The 16,157-nt window shown below is 41.7% G+C and overlaps 1 protein-coding gene across 6 annotated transcripts in view; it reads right to left on the bottom strand.

The window, feature by feature from the left end:
- The window catches only part of plekha7b (pleckstrin homology domain containing, family A member 7b), a 549,182-nt gene that overhangs the window by 171,150 nt on the left and 361,875 nt on the right, over positions 1 to 16,157 (bottom strand). For all 6 annotated transcript variants that reach the window (XM_068046273.1, XM_068046275.1, XM_068046276.1 and 3 more), the window contains 2 exons: positions 4,219 to 4,291; positions 1,358 to 1,458 (listed from right to left, as the gene is read on the bottom strand). In XM_068046273.1, the coding sequence (XP_067902374.1) occupies positions 1,358 to 1,458; positions 4,219 to 4,291 (174 nt within the window). The remainder of the gene's footprint in view (positions 1 to 1,357; positions 1,459 to 4,218; positions 4,292 to 16,157) is intronic.

Below are 16,157 nucleotides of genomic sequence, written 5' to 3'. Positions count from 1 at the left end.
AATTTAATGTACAATGCAGGAAAGCAATAGCTAGAGTGAATACAGTGCTGGATACATATATAGGACAATTGACTACAAGACAAAGCATACTTTTCACAGCCACATCTCCTTCCTCAGTGACTGCCGCCGGCTCCGACTTATTCCACGTGGATTCCAACTGCATTTTCACCCATCATGCTTTGAATCCACCCAGGATTACAGGTATCTCCGAGAAATACAACGTCCCCCGGACAGCTACTCTCGCCTCATCCTGAGATCCACACTCAGTGCTATGCGCCGCCACATGCACACACTGAACCTCTCTCTCCAGCAGCACCGGCTCACCTTATCTCAAAGCTGTTCTACTCCGCAGTTTCACTTCATCTTTCGTCTCATCTGACGCATTAACAAAAAACTTTTTTTTCTTCCTTTCAGATGTCAAGGAACGCAAGCTCCAGCAGCTGATGGGGACGAATGCTCCTCCAGATCCTCCTTCCGCTTCACTTCCCTCTGACCCCACCCCTTCTGATCTGACACCTTGCCGTGTATTCACTATACCCTTTGACCTCCCCCACTCTGATGCTGAACGTTCTGTACTCAGCAAAGGTCTCAGTTTTATCCCCTTATGCCCCCACCTCAATGACCCTGAGCTTCCAGTTGCTTGCCATTTCAACACTCCCCCCTTCCCTCATGCTCACATCTCTATCCTGGGCTTGCTGCAGTGTTCCACTGAACATCAACGCAAGCTCGAGGAACAGAATCTCATTTTCCGATTAGGCACACGACAGCCTGCCAGATGTGGCCTTGTCCAATCTACACCTTCTCCTTTGTTACCTCTTGCCCCACCCCCGGCTCACTTGCTTATAACCTTTGACATTTCGAATATTTCTCTTTCCACAGATGCTGCCAGACCTGCTGAGTGGTTCCAGCATTTCTTGTTTTTATTTATTAAACGTAATATTCACTTTTTGTGCAATACTTCAGTCAAGCCTCTGTAACTGTGACCAGTTTTGGTCTCCTCAAATGGTGGGTGATATTGAGGATTTGAAAAGGAGGATCACTCTCTGTTTAAAGCATCTTAGTTATCAAGATAGGTTGAAAGAGCTGGGACTCTACACTTCAGAGAATTGTAGATTTAGAGGTGATCGAATTAAGGCTGACAGATGATTAAGGGAATAGACTGGACTGCTAGAAGCACATCATGGGCATCAATTAGTTACTGATCTGTATGGTTCAGTACCAAATGGGCAAATTAGCTATGAGATCTTTGCATTTACAAACAGCATTTCAAAGCTATAATTGATAACTTTACAAATTCCTCGACCAATAAGAGCTTTTTAATCTCTAGATGTGCTAAATTTATTGCATAGAGTCCTACCTTGAAAGCATATTTGCGACTTATGTGATCTTCAGGTTCAACTGGGGAGATTACATAACTGGGCAAAGGAACACTGCCCAACACAGTCTCTTCTCTGCTGTCTGTGTAATACAAAACAAATTACAACATTAACAATTATTTTCATTTACTTCGCATACTTCAGACTTCACAACATTCACAGGATGAAAAATTTTCAACACACAGTTCTTTATTGTACAGAGACAAATTTTCAGCAAAAGAGGAATATTGATTGCTTATTTCCCTTCCCCATCCAATTATCTCCACATATTCTGAGGTCAGTGACGCATGTCAGGGTACAATTCTATGGGTCCAACAGCCATCCCGAACATCACCCAAGCATGACTCCAGACAGGGAATGTCGGTATGCTACTCAAACATGGAGATCATCAAAACAAGCTTGATTCTGTCATCACTCAACAACCCTGCTTCTTCTTAGGCAGTCCCTCGGAATAGAAGATGACTTTCTTCTACTCCAGGGTTGTGGGTCCTTAGGTGACTGAATAGTCCAATTCTGGATCCGCACAGTCTGCCACAGGTGGTGTTTGGTGAGGCGAGTGAATGGACTGCTCGAATTTCCAAACGCTCCTTCCGCTGTTTGCGCTTGGTCGCTGCCTGGGTATGTCGATGTTGGCTGGCACCTTCACGGATGCTTCTTCTCCATTTTAGGTGGTCTCAGGCAAGAGATTCCCATGAATCAGTGGAGATGTCCCCTTTTTTCAGGGAGGCTTTAAGGACATCCTTTAGCACTTCTTATGCCCTCTTGGTAGCCTCTTGTCATGACGGAGCTCGGAGTAGACAACTTGTTTTGGGAGTCTTGTGTAAGGCATGTGGCCCACTTAATGTAACTGACTAGCCATGACCAGTGTCTCGATACTGGGGTCGTTGGTCTGAGGACACTGATATTGGATCGTCTGTCCTGCCACTGAATTTGCAGGATCTTGAGGAGGCACCGCTGGTGATATCGCTCCAGGGCTTTGAGATGTCTCCTGTACAGTGCCCATATTTCTGACTCATACGGTGGGGGGCGGGGGGGCGGCAGGTAACACTGCAGCCCTGTAGACCATGAGTTTGGTGCCAGATTTGAGGTCTTTGTCATCAAACACTCTTCTCCTCAGATGACAGAAGGCTGCACTGGCACACTGGAGGCGATGCTAACTTTCATTGTCGATGTCTGCCCTTGCTGACAGGAGGCTCCCAAGGTTTGAAAAATGATTCACATTGTCCAGTGGTTCGCCGTGGATCTTGATAGTCAGGGGGGCAGTGTTGTACTGCGGGAGCAGGCTGGTACAGGACCCTAGTCTTCCGGATGTTTAGGTTAAAGCCCATTCTTTCATACACCTCCGTGAATGCACTGACGAGGGTTTGAAGCTCGGCTTCTGAGCTTGTACTGAGGCAAGTGCCGTCAGCTTACTGCAGCTCAATGACAGAGGTTGGGGTGACCTTGGTTCAACAACCATACAGAGGCACACAGTTTGCAACTGTTGCTATTTGATATCAATCAGAAGTAGAAACTGGGGCTGATTTCCTCTTCTCAACCCAAAGATTCTTTTTCCAATTAATCAATTTATAAAGGTAACATACAAGTGAAACATTCAAAAGCTTTGAAATACATATTTAAATGGCAACCATGAAGTATTGAAGTCAAAGTTAAGTAGATTTTCATTGATGAAAACACAAATTTAGACAAACTTAAAAACACATTCTATTAAACACTGAACAGTATCAGATTAGCAATCACTTTTCCTTTCAAATCAAGTGTTACAATTATTTGATATCAGTATTATCTATCCTATTCTTCAATTCATTCAACAGAATTAAATACTAGCATAGCAATGATAACAGAAGATCTACTCATGTCATTAGTTTAGCAATGTCTGTTTATCAGAGACAGAATCTGCAATTAAATATAATCATGGTACCAGATTAACAACATTCAAATGAAATGAATTGCTGAATTAATTTGTAGTGCTGGTTCTTCTCTCTCCTCCACCCCTGAAAGTACTCTAGAATATAACTCCACATGTTCCAGCACACCTCCAGGATTTCAGCCCCGTGTTCATGTGTGAACACATTCATTGAGTGTCTGCAGCCTAGTTGACCATGGGCGCCAATGGAACACACTTTACAACCTAACCTGAACCTGTTTCCAACATTTTCCAAAAGCTGGCTACTGAATAGTGACAAAATGCAGTAGCCCTGGCCTACATTTTCTTTCTAACCTACTGAGCACATAGGTGGTATATCTTCCCTGAGTCATGAGGAGAATGCACACAAACTAATTAATTGGATAATGATCCATGCTTATAACTGCTAGAATGGATAGAAAATGAAAGATTGTAAATCAGCATTGCACAGAGCCCAGGCTAATGCCCTGGGGACATGGGTTCAAATCCCACCACGGCAGCTGGTGACATTTGAATGCAATTAATAAAAAATATGGAACTAAAAAGCTAGTCTAATGGTGCCATGAAACCATTGTCGATGGTTGTAAAAACCCATCTGGTTCACTCATGTCCTTTCGGGAAGGAAATCTGCCATCCTTACCTGGTCTGGGTTACATGTGAATCCAGACCCGCAGCAATGTGGTTGACTCAAAAATGCCCTTTGAAATGGTCTAACAAGGGCAATTATGGATGGGCAGTAAATACTGGCCTAGCCCACATCCCACAAACGAATGAAAAATAAATTGAGTATCGCTGTTGGCAAGGACTGAGTTGACATGCATTACAGCGAGTTAACACTTAGTTTTAATGGTGACAGTCAGTCAGTGTCTGGCTTCTGCTTATCCAACATGTTGAATAAAGTCTTTTAAAATAAGTAAGTGCCAGTCCAGTACTCACCTTTGTAATAGAACAGGCAATATTCTGATAGTGCAAACCACCGGCGTTTCCACAGCCTCATTCCAGAACTGTCCTACAAGTACAAACCAACAATCATCCATTAAGTCAGAGTGGCTTTAATGAGCACAACAAAAGGTGTCGATAGCTCATATGCACCGCATCATAACAGAGATTATAAGAGCAGCTGGAAGTTACTGTAAGATGTAACTGAGAATCCAGATCGTGTCAACATCGTGAAATAATGGTGAGTGCCTTAAAGAAGGACCCCAAGGTCATAAGGATGAAAATCTGAAATAAAGAAAATGCTGGATATACGTAACAGATTTATTAGCATCTGTAAAAAATAGACAAGTTAATGCTTCAAGTACAGACTCTCAACTAGAACTGTTAAAGGAACACAGGTGACCTCATAGGACTGAGGAGAGGGGCAAAAGTTAGAAATAGGTTAATAAATGTTAAAATATAGCACCAAAAACAACAAAGAAGATCAACATGCTTTATAGAGGCTGAGACTTGCCCTGTTTTCCAGTATTTTATGACTTCATCCCAGAAATTATAACATTGCCATCAATTCCATTCTACCTGCAATTTGTAGTACAAATGCGATTTTTATGTGATATATGCATAATATTCCAGCTGATTTATTAGTCCCTGAACAGTTTCAGATATTGTAATGCAGTGAATATAAATTACAAGTGTTTTATGGCACAAGCAAACTGATGATGCCCCATCATATGATCAGGAGAAATAAATATTTCCTTGCAGCATGACTGCTGCACTTTAACTATCACTATATAATAGTGCAATCATGTACCGATTATGGTACTATTATGCGATTCACAGGAACATAGGAGCAGGGGTAGGCCATTTAGCCCATTGAGCCTGCCCCACCATTCAATACGATCATGGCTGATGATCCACTTCAATGCCTTTTTCCCCACACTATCCTCATATCCCCTTGTCATTGGTATTTAGAAATCTGACAATGTCTGCTTTAAACATACTCAATGACCGAGCTTCCAGAGCCATCTGGGGTAGAGAATTCCAAAGATTCAAAAACCTCTGGGTAAAGAAATTTCTCCTCATCTCTGACTTAAGTGGCTTCCCCCTTATTTTGAAAGTGTCCCCTAGACTCCCCAACCAGGGTAAACATCTTAGCTGCATCTACCCTGTCTATCCCTTTAAGTATTTTGTAGGTTTCAATGAGATCACCTCTCATTCTTCAAAACTCTAGAGAATACAGGTCCAGTTTCTCCAATCTCTCATCATAGGACAGTCCCGCTATCCCGGGAACGAAGCTGGTGAACCTTTGCTGCACTCCCTCTATAGCAATAATATCCTTCCTAAGGTAAGGGGACCAAATCTGCACATGGTACTCCAAGTGCAGTCTAACCAAGGTTCTATACAATTGAAGCAAGACTTCAGAACCACTGTACTCAAATCCTACGAACATACGAATTAGAAGCAGGAGTAGGCCACTCGGCCCTTCGAGCCTGCTCCACCATTCAATAAGTTCATGGCTGAACTGATTACTCCACATTTCCACGTACCCCTGATAACCTTCCATCCCCTTGCTTATCAAGAATCTATCTACCTCTGCCGTAAAAATATTCAAAGACTCTGCTTCCACCGCCTTTTGAGGAAGAGAATTCCAAAGATTCACAAACCCAGAGAAAAAATTTCTCCTCATCTGTCTTAAATGGGTGACCCCTTTTTTTTTTAAAAAACAGAGACCCCTAGTTCTAGATTCTCCCATAAGGAAAAACATCCTGCATTCACCCTATCAAGACCCCTCAGGATCTTGTATCTTTCAATCAAGTCGCCTCTCACTCTTCTAAATTCCAGCGGATACAAGTATAGCCTGTCCAATCTTTCCACATAAGACAGCCCGCCCATTCCAGCTATTAGTCTAGTAACCTTCTCTGTGCTGCCTCCAACGCATTTACATCCCTCCTTAGATAAGGAGACCAATAATGTACACAGTACTCCAGATGTGATCTCACCAATGCCCTGGAGAGCTGAAGCATAACCTCCCTACTTTTGTTTTCAATTCCCGTCGCGATAAACAATTACATTCTATTAGCTTTCCTAATTACGTGCTATACCTGTGTACTAACCTTTTGCGATTCATGCACTAGAACACCCAGATCTCTTCGCATCTCAGAGTTTCGCAATCTCTCACCATTTAGATAATATGCTTCTTTTGTATTCTTCATGCCAATGTGGACAATTACACACTTTCCCACATTATATGCCAGGTCTTTGCCCACTCACTAAACCTATCTATATCCCTTTGTAGCCTCCTTATGTCCTCTTCACAAGTTACTTTCCTACATATCTTTGTGTCATCAGCAAATTTCACAACCATACCTGTGGTCCCTTCATCTAACACATCTATATAAATTGTAAAAAGTGGAGGCCTCAGCATAGATCCCTATGGCACACCGCTTGTTACATCTTGCCAACCAGAAAATGACTCATTTATGCCTACTCTGTTTCCTGTCAGCTAGCCAAACTTCCACCATGCCAATATGTTACCCCTGCACCATGAGCTGTTATTTTCTGCAGTAACCTTTGATGTGGCACCTCATCAAATTCCTTCTGGAAATCTAAGTACAATATATCCACCAGTTCCCCTTCCCCTACAGCACATGTAACTCCCTCAAAGAACTCCAATAAATTGGTTAAACATGATGTCCCTTTCATAAAACCATGTTGACTCTGCCTGATTACCTTGAATTTTTCTAAATGCCCTGCTATAATGTCTTTAAGTATAGCTTCTAACATTTTCCCTATGACAGATGTAAAGTTAACTGGCCTGTAGTTTCCTGCTTTCTGTCTCCCTCCCTTTTTGAATAAAGGAGTTACATTCGCTATTTTCCAATCTAACGGAACCTTACCCGAATCGAGGGAATTTTGGAAAATTAAAACTAATGCATCAACTATCTCACCAGCTACTTCTTTTAACACCCTAGGATGAAGTCCATTAGGACCCAGGGACTTGTCAGCCCACAGTTCCAAAAATTTGTTCAGTACCACTTCCCTGGTGATAGTAATTTTCTTCAGTTCCTCCCTCCCTTCCATTTCCTGATTTACAGCCAATACTGGGATGTCACAATCCCTATTTTCTATGTTTCTATGAAGACCAGTGCAAAGCATCTGTTCAATTCATTTGCTCTTTCCTTATTATCAGCTATTAATTCCCCAGACTCACTTTCTAAAGGACCAATGCTCACTTTATTAACATTTTTCTTTTTTAAATATCTATAGAAACTCTTACTATCTGTCTTTATATTTCGAGCTAGCTTTCTCTGTACTCTAATTTTACATTCCTCATCAATCTTTGAGTCATTCTTTGCTGTTTTTTATATTCTGTCCAATCTTCTGACCTGCCTCCCATCTTTGCACAATTATAGGCTTTTTCTTTATGTTTGATACTATCCTTAACTGTTTTAGTTAACCACGGATGGTGGGTCCCACCCTTGGAATTTTTCTTTCTCGTTGAAATGAATGTATTCTGAAATATACCCTTAAACGTCTGCCACTGCATCTCTATTAACCTATCCCTTATGGGCGGCACAGTGGCGCAGTGGTTAGCACCGCAGCCTCACAGCTCCAGGGACCCGGGTTCGATTCTGGGGACTGCCTGTGCGGAGTTTGCAAGTTCTCCCTGTGTCTGCGTGGGTTTTCGCCGGGTGCTCCGGTTTCCTCCCACATCCAAAAGACTTGCAGGTGATAGGTAAATTGGCCGTTGTAAATTGCCCCTAGTGTAGGGAGGTGATAGGGAATATGGGATTACTGTAGTGTTAGTATAAATGGGTGGTTGTTGGTCGGCACAGACTCGGTGGGCCGAAGGGCCTGTTTCAGTGCTGTATCTCTAAATAAAATAAAAAATGAAAATAAAAAATGAAAATAAAAAATTAACCTGATTTGCCAGTTCACATTAGCTAGCTCTGCTTTCATGCCCTCATAATTGCCCTCTTGCGATAAAGGCCAACATACCTTCTTAATTGCTTGCTGCACCTGTATATTAGCTTTCAGTGTCTTATTGACAAGGACACCGAGGTCCCTTTGGACAACTACACTTTCTAATCTCTTACCATTTAAGAAATACTCTGCACATCTATTCCTACCAAAGTGGATAACTTCACATTTTTTCACATTATATTCCATCTGCCATGTTCTTGCCCACTCACGAAGACTGTCCAAATCCCCTTGAAGCTGCTTTGCATCTTCCTCACAACACACATTCCCACCTAGTTTTGTGTCATCCATGAATTTGGAAATACTACATTTGGTCCCCACATCCAAATCATTGATATATTTGGTGAACAGCTGGGGCGCAAGCACTGATCCCTGCAGTACCCTACTAGTCACAGCCTGCCAATGCAAGAATGACCCTTTATTCCTGCTCTCTGTTTTCTGCCTCCATTATCTCCATAGCTACCTTTTCAACACTCTGGGATGTAGAATATCAGGTCTTGGGACTTCAACCCCATTAATTTCTCCAATACAGCCTTCTTACTAATACTAATTTCCTTCAATTCCTCATTCTTCCTAATCCCTTGGATCTCTAATTCTGGGAGATTTCTTGCATCTTCCTCAGTGAAGACAGGCATTATAAATTCTCCTGACTCTGCCTATAATGGATCCACATTTGGCTTAGCCAAATGTTACCTTTTTAGGTACCTATAGAAGCTTTTACAGTCCGTTTTTATATTTTTGCTAGCTTACATTCATATTCTATTCTCCTTTCTTTCTCTTTTGCTGTATTCTAAATTCCTCCCAATCCTCAGGTTTACTACTATTTCTGGCAACCGTATAGGCCTTTTCTTTTAATCTTATACAATCCTCAACTTCCTTTGTTAGCACAGTTGACTGCCTTTCATTTTGGGGTTCTTGTGCCTTGAAGGAATGTACACTTGCTGTAAACTATGTAATAATTCTTTGAAGACTATCCATTGTCTATGCACTGTCATACCTTTTCATGTATTTAATGTATATCTCAATGTTTTGCACAAATATTAAAAAGTAAACAACATCCTAACAGGTAAAGTACACACTAATTTATAACCCCAATCATTTTTATCTAAGCTATTACCCCTTCCTTCATTATATGATTAATGCTTCAAAGCTGCATTAGGTGACAGGAATTTCAATCTTGCTCAATACAGCATTTATTTGCTTGAAGCACTGAAAAGACAAATAGATGAGCTATATTTATGCTGCATAGAACTTAGCCTCAGTGAAGAATACTAAACAGAACTGAAACTTACAAGTTCGAGATACATTTGGCAGTTTTAAAAGGCACACATAATAAGGTTTTCTGTTAGAAAGTGCATGAGAACAGATGGACTAGTTACAGATATTTTCAATTGGGCCAAAATGTACTGTCAAAGTCACTGTGAGGCTAATGACACTTACTTATTTATGCACAAATCATACATAAACTTCAGGTGAGCACAGATGCATGGTTCAACACAAAATCCAGAAGTTGCTGGCTGAGATGCACTGCCCACATCTTGCTGTCTGACTCATTGTTCAAATGTATTGGGACTTCATGAAATTCCTGTACTTGCATGGTAGATACAAACTAAACTCGCCACAGAAAGTCAAGGCATTTCAATAAGTCAAGCCTTGTTCATTTCAATCTAAGTACCCTTTTAAACAGCATGATAAGTCTTAATTACTGATAAACAACCTCTCTAACACTGAAAATTAACTCTCTTTCACCTTTTAATCGTTGATTTTTAAAAAAAATTTATTTTTGTCTCTTCTTTCCCCTGTCAATGTAATCTTTCTTTTCCTCTATTTTGCTTTCTGTACCTGATCTGACATTGAATTCACTATTCTAACTTGCACTTTCTAGTTCAGACTCTGGGGTGTTCATTAACAATGCTTCAATTTGATTGTTAAAGATGCTTCACAGTGGCTTGCGCTCTTAACAGGTTCCAGATGCTGCACCATTTTGATTTCCTACTTAAAGAAACTTGCCATGCAAAAGATAATGGAAATTAAATGGGCAAGGACAAGCCTAATGAATGGCAGGCACCATTCATTCGTTGCCTACAGTAACTTCTGGTCCAATGTGTAATTGCATATCAGGCTGAATCCTGCTGGAGCAGGGCTCAGTGTTTGACTTTTTCTTGCACCCTACAGTTTGAAAAAATAATTTTTGTGCAGTAACTTCCTGAAAGTGTACACTTATAATGGCATGACGATGGCAAAGGGGCATTTGGGACCTTGGTGAATATAGGGAACAAGAGCGTATCTCCTTAAACAATGGGATTTAAAGATGGAGAACAAAACAGAGGAATGATAGAGGAGGGTGCATTAGACTCAAATCAGGTACAGAAAAATAGCGAGGGGAAAGACTGGATTGAGAAAAGTGAGGAAGAGACAAAGAAAAAAAATTGAAGTTTGGCATTTTAAATCTCTAACAACAATTTACTACTTGCAGGAATTAAACAGTTTCCTTTCTGGGCTGCAGGGATTAACTGGTATTGCATTAACAATTATCACAATTAAACAGGTGCTTACACTATTAATTATGAGGTTTAACATTCTGTGGTGACCTTAATGGGCAACTAATGTGCAAAACCAGGAAATTCTTTAAAATAATGTCAAGGCTAAGGGTGAGGCGCCGTATGTGTGAAGCAAAAAAAAACATTGGAACAGCATAAACCGATCAGCAAATTCTGGAGATTCGCAACTCATATGGTTTCTCTTAAGCCCCTGGCTGATTTGCATTTTAATAATGGCATGTTTCGTTTGGCATGCCAGTTATTTTACCAAGAAGATTTAGCCCAATATGTGCACCACCTATTCCAATGATATAAATGAAGCATTATGAGCATCAACTCCTCTCCCTGTACTTGCTCTTCATTCCCACAAATGGAGCTTTCCATCAGCCAATTTTTACATTGAGCAGGAGCCCTCCTAGGCTTTGTAAAGCATGAAGCAGTAATAAGGATGAGGTTTCATTACCATGTCTAAATCTTTTGTAAATTATTTATGCTCACGATTTCCTGAAGGAACATTTAATTTAAATAGGCACGGGTTGGTTCTAAAAGAGGTTTTGTGCTCTGAATCTATATCTACCAGTTCATCTCACATGGAGTGTGCCCAAACTAGTTTCACTGAAGACACAAAGGAAACCTTCACTGAACTGATTTTTAGTTGCAGTTGCACCATAGCGGGTGCAAATCAAATAGTTAGCGTGATATAACAGTCCTCTAGGTCTCAGAGGTGAACAGGCAATTGTTTGACATAATGTGGCATGCCTATTCCTTCAACCGAATTCATCTTTACGATCACTATTATTTTAAGCAGCATTCTTAATAGAATCTTGCAAACATCAGTACAAATTTAATCTTCATGAAATAAAAAAAATATAGGCCTCAGGTTGGGTTTCTAAAAAGCACAACTATTAGGCAAAGAGAAATGGAACCTGAAACTAGCACACATTATTATTATTAGAAACCTCAAGTGGCTTGAATTTTTATTTGCCTGCTATCTTAATACAATTATTCCTGACAGTGAACAATTAATTTCCTGAACTAAATATTGCTGGTCATGTTGCACCTTTCAGTTGAGCAGATTGTGTTGGAATTCATTGTTTCAATACCTAATTAACTGCATCTCCTTCCCCCCAGCTATGTCTCGAGCAGTTGCAATAATCAATTGAAGAGATCCTAACCTTGAGTAAAAATATCCAATGATTTTCCATTATTCAATCAAGTTTCTAAAAACTCTTACAATCTCAGGTTATTACAAGCTAATACCATTTGTTTCCAGTTTCTAAGCAAGCTGGAGACCACAACATTCCTGTGAAATAATAGGTTCAGCTCTACTGCACTGCACTGTGCCATCTGACTGACTGGTTAATGGCATGTGGACATGGATACTTATCCAATGAGCTTGGGCGAGTTGAAGTCTCGGCAGCAATCCTTCTCTGAAGAATGCTGCACTGAAATGAGGCTTCTCTCCTTTCCAATAGACTTTCAGTGATTCAACAGACATATCAGCACCATAGGATTACCACCATCACACCACTTACCTGCCCGTCCATACTATTCTTCCCCACCTCAGCAAACAAATACAATCCTTATATTGGCCAATCAGTAGGAAAAAAATTTTGACAGTAGAAAGGTTTATTGGGATGTACAAAAGGTCCTTTTGGAGCACATACTTAAAATGGACAGGTTAACCTGAAATATTTAGGCCAGAATTGTACGTTGGGTGGCAGGCCCTGCTCACCGGTCAAAAGGTCAGGGGGCGAGCCCGCCTCTGCCGGGCCTGGGGAGCTACACCAGGATTTTATGCTCCCCAGACCCTTAATTGGCCTTGGGTCAGACTTCCGCCCCTCTCAGGCAAGAAGTCCCACCCAATGGAGCTGCCAGGAAATCAGCAGACCAGCAGTTCTCAGTCCCAGCAGCACCACTGGTGGCAGTGGCCAATGCTCAGACTGCACCCAGCCACAGCAGGATTGTGGAAAGGCCCAGAGAAAAGGTGGCTCTGGAACCTCGCCAGGGTCAATCAGTCAGGCATCAGCAAGGCAAGAAGGGGGCGGGGGTGGGTAGCGTTGTGCAGTGGGACAGTTGGGCCGTGGATCTTCCGTCAGGCACCGGGTGCCCGATCAGGAGGGCCCCCCCACCCCACAAGGAGGCCGCCTGGTTTTACTTGATGGCCTCCTGGAGGGTCTGAGCCGCCTGCCCACCGCTGGTAAGATACCAGCAGCAGTGGGAGGAGGCCCTTAAATAACAGTTAATTGGCCACTTAAGGGCTTTGATTGGCTTGGGGCGGGCAGGCCGTTCCTCATCGCCACCCCTCATAAAATTGCAGTGGGGGTGGGAAGGCATCGGGAATGCAATCCCTCCACCCCCCGCACCCACTGGCTCCCCACTGCCTCCCAATCAATTTTACGATGCCCCTGCCACCAGACCGCTCCTGCAGGGGGGGCGTAAAATTCCAGCCCTAATTTATCAAAGTAACCCAACACATCCAAACTTTCACTTTGCAGTTCAGAGTGTTATGAATGTGCTTCTGTTTTTTGTTAAAATATTTTTTTGAGGAATCAGTCAAACTGAATAAATGTTGGACCATTTTTTTCCCCCCCAAGAGGGTCAACAAGAGGACACCGAAAGAACTAGTTTGCCAACAGTGTTTACTGGTTGTCACATGAAAAGCTAAAAATAGAACAGAAACCCTGGTAAGTGCGAAAGATGTGGGCAGAGAAGTGACAGTCATGCCCCTTGACAGGACAAGCCCTGGAGCAGCAGCACACACCTGAAAGGGAGCAGCAGATTCACAAGCTTTTGGTTGTAGTGTCAGTGTTTACCTTCTGGAATGAGAAAATTTCAGCACAAGCCTGCTGAAGAAGCATCATGGAGGAAGAGACCAGACTCTTGCTGAATGTTTAATGAAAAGCCTGCTAAATTAATTCTCAACGCCGCCTGAAAAGAACTGTTCTAAAAGATCTCAGTGACCCGTCTATGTTAACTCGGAGGCTAGACTGTAAGCCAGCTTTGGAATACAACATATCTCATTTGCTATTTTGTTCAAAAATGAGCAAGTATCCAGCCCAAGTGTTTTTTGTCTGCAACATAACTCTGACTAAAAATCCCTTTTATTTTTCCAGTTAACCGGTGTGTGTGTGTGTGTGTGTGTGTGTGTGTGTGTGTGTGTGTGTGTGTGTCTGTGTGTGTGTCTGTGTGTGTGTCTGTGTGTGTGTCTGTGTGTGTGTCTGTGTGTGTGTCTGTGTGTGTGTCTGTGTGTGTGTCTGTGTGTGTGTCTGTGTGTGTGTCTGTGTCTGTGTCTGTGTCTGTGTGTGTGTCTGTGTGTGTGTCTGTGTGTGTGTCTGTGTGTGTGTCTGTGTGTGTGTCTGTGTGTGTGTCTGTGTGTGTGTCTGTGTGTGTGTCTGTGTGTGTGTCTGTGTGTGTGTCTGTGTGTGTGTCTGTGTGTGTGTCTGTGTGTGTGTGGCTAAGGTAAAAAGGGAACTTTAAAATTTCAATCTGTGTGTTTAGGCTTTACTTCATTACTGGTTAAGACTTGTTTTATAATAAACTGATAATTTTGTTCTTCTTTAAAGATAGTTGATCAGTGTGTTTAATTCTGGGATAAAAATAGAGTATATGATTGACCGTATCGGTAAGTGAGAAAATTTAAATATATGTTGTGACCTGTGGAGAAGTGGAACTAGAATAATCAATGCACTCCTCCCGCCTCAGTCCTAACAAGAGTCAGAGTCACAGAAGGAGGCTTTATTACTTTTATATATACTGCATAGCACTATTTTGCATCAAGATCACATGCCAAAAATGATCAGATTCCAAATCATGTTTTTTACAGGCAGTAGACTGCACAATCAAGATGCTGCTTATCCTAGCAGGCAGCAGTTTGAATTATGATCACTCAGACTTGGCTCAGGTGGTAGCACTCTCACCTCTAAGTCAGAAGGTTATGAGTTCAAGTCAGAACTGGTAAAGGTTAGAAATGTAATAGACTTTAATCCTCTGTGACCCTCTGTCCTATCAACACCTTCCCATTTGTTCTCTTTTACCCCACCCCCACTTTATTTGCTTAAAACCTATTACATTTCTAACCTTTAGCAGTTCTGATGAAAGGTCACTGACCTGAAACATTAACTTTGCTTCTCTCTCCACAGATGCTGCCAGACCTGCTGAGTACTTCCAGCACTTTTTTGGTTTTATTTCAGATTTCCAGCATCTGTAGTATTTTGCTTTTATCACGGATTTAACATAACTGGCCAAAAGAACTAGAGGGGAGCAGAGGCAAAATCTTTTTTGTGGCAAATTGTTATGATCTGGAACGCACTGCTGAAAGGGTGACGTAAGTAGATTCAATACTAACTTTCAAAATGAAAGTTATATATAAACACCACTTGAACAGGTATAATTTGCAAGACTATGGGGCAACAGCAGAGGAGTGGAACTAAATGGATAGCTCTTTCAAAGAGCTGGCATAGCTACAAGAGACTGAATGGCCTTCTTCTATGCTGTATAATTCTATGAAACTAAGTACACATCTGCCCTTTTGGATGCAAAATATGCCATGGCAATTTCCAGATATTGTGTCTGGCCCATATTATTGCTCAATCAGCACACACCAGTGCAGATTATCAGGCTGATTTTCATAGAATCATAGGACATTTATGGCACAGAAAGAGGCCACTTTGTCTGAAAAATGAGCCACCCAGCCTAATCCCACTTTTCAGCATTTGATCCATAGCCCTGCAGGTTACGGCACTTGAGGTGCACATCCAGACACCTTTTAAATAAGTTGAGGGTTTCTGCCTCTACTATCCTTACAGGCAGTGAGTTCCAGACACCTACCACCCTCTGGGTGAAAAAACTTTTCCTCATCTCTCTAATATTTCTACCAATCATTTTAAATCTATGCCCCCTGATCATTGACGTCCCTGCTAAGGTAAATAGACCCTTCACATCCACACTATCCATGACCCTCAAAATGTTGTACATTTCAATCAAATCTCTCCTCAGCCTCCTCTGTTCCAAGGAGAACAACCCCAGCCTATCCAATCTTTCCTCATAGCTGCATTTTTCCAGTCCTGGCAACATCCTCATAAATCTCCTCTATACCCTCTCTAGTGCAATTACATCCTTTCTGTAAATAGGTGACCAGAATTGTACACTGTACTCAAGTTGTAGCCTAACTAATGATTTATACAGTTCCAGCATAACATCCCTGCTCTTATATTCTATACCTCAGCTAATAAAGGAAAGGATTCCATATGCCCTCTGAACCATCTTATCGACCTGTCCTGCTACCTTCAGGGATCTGTGGATATTCATTCCAAGGTCCCTCACTTCCTCTACACCTCTCAGTATTCTCTCATTAATTGTGTATTCCTTTGCCTTGTTTGATCTCCCCAAATGCATCACCTCAGACTTCGCAAA

This window comes from Heterodontus francisci, chromosome 14 (genome assembly GCF_036365525.1).
Source record: "Heterodontus francisci isolate sHetFra1 chromosome 14, sHetFra1.hap1, whole genome shotgun sequence".
NCBI classification, from domain to species: domain Eukaryota; kingdom Metazoa; phylum Chordata; class Chondrichthyes; order Heterodontiformes; family Heterodontidae; genus Heterodontus; species Heterodontus francisci.
This window is presented reverse-complemented; position numbering and strand designations above follow the sequence as displayed.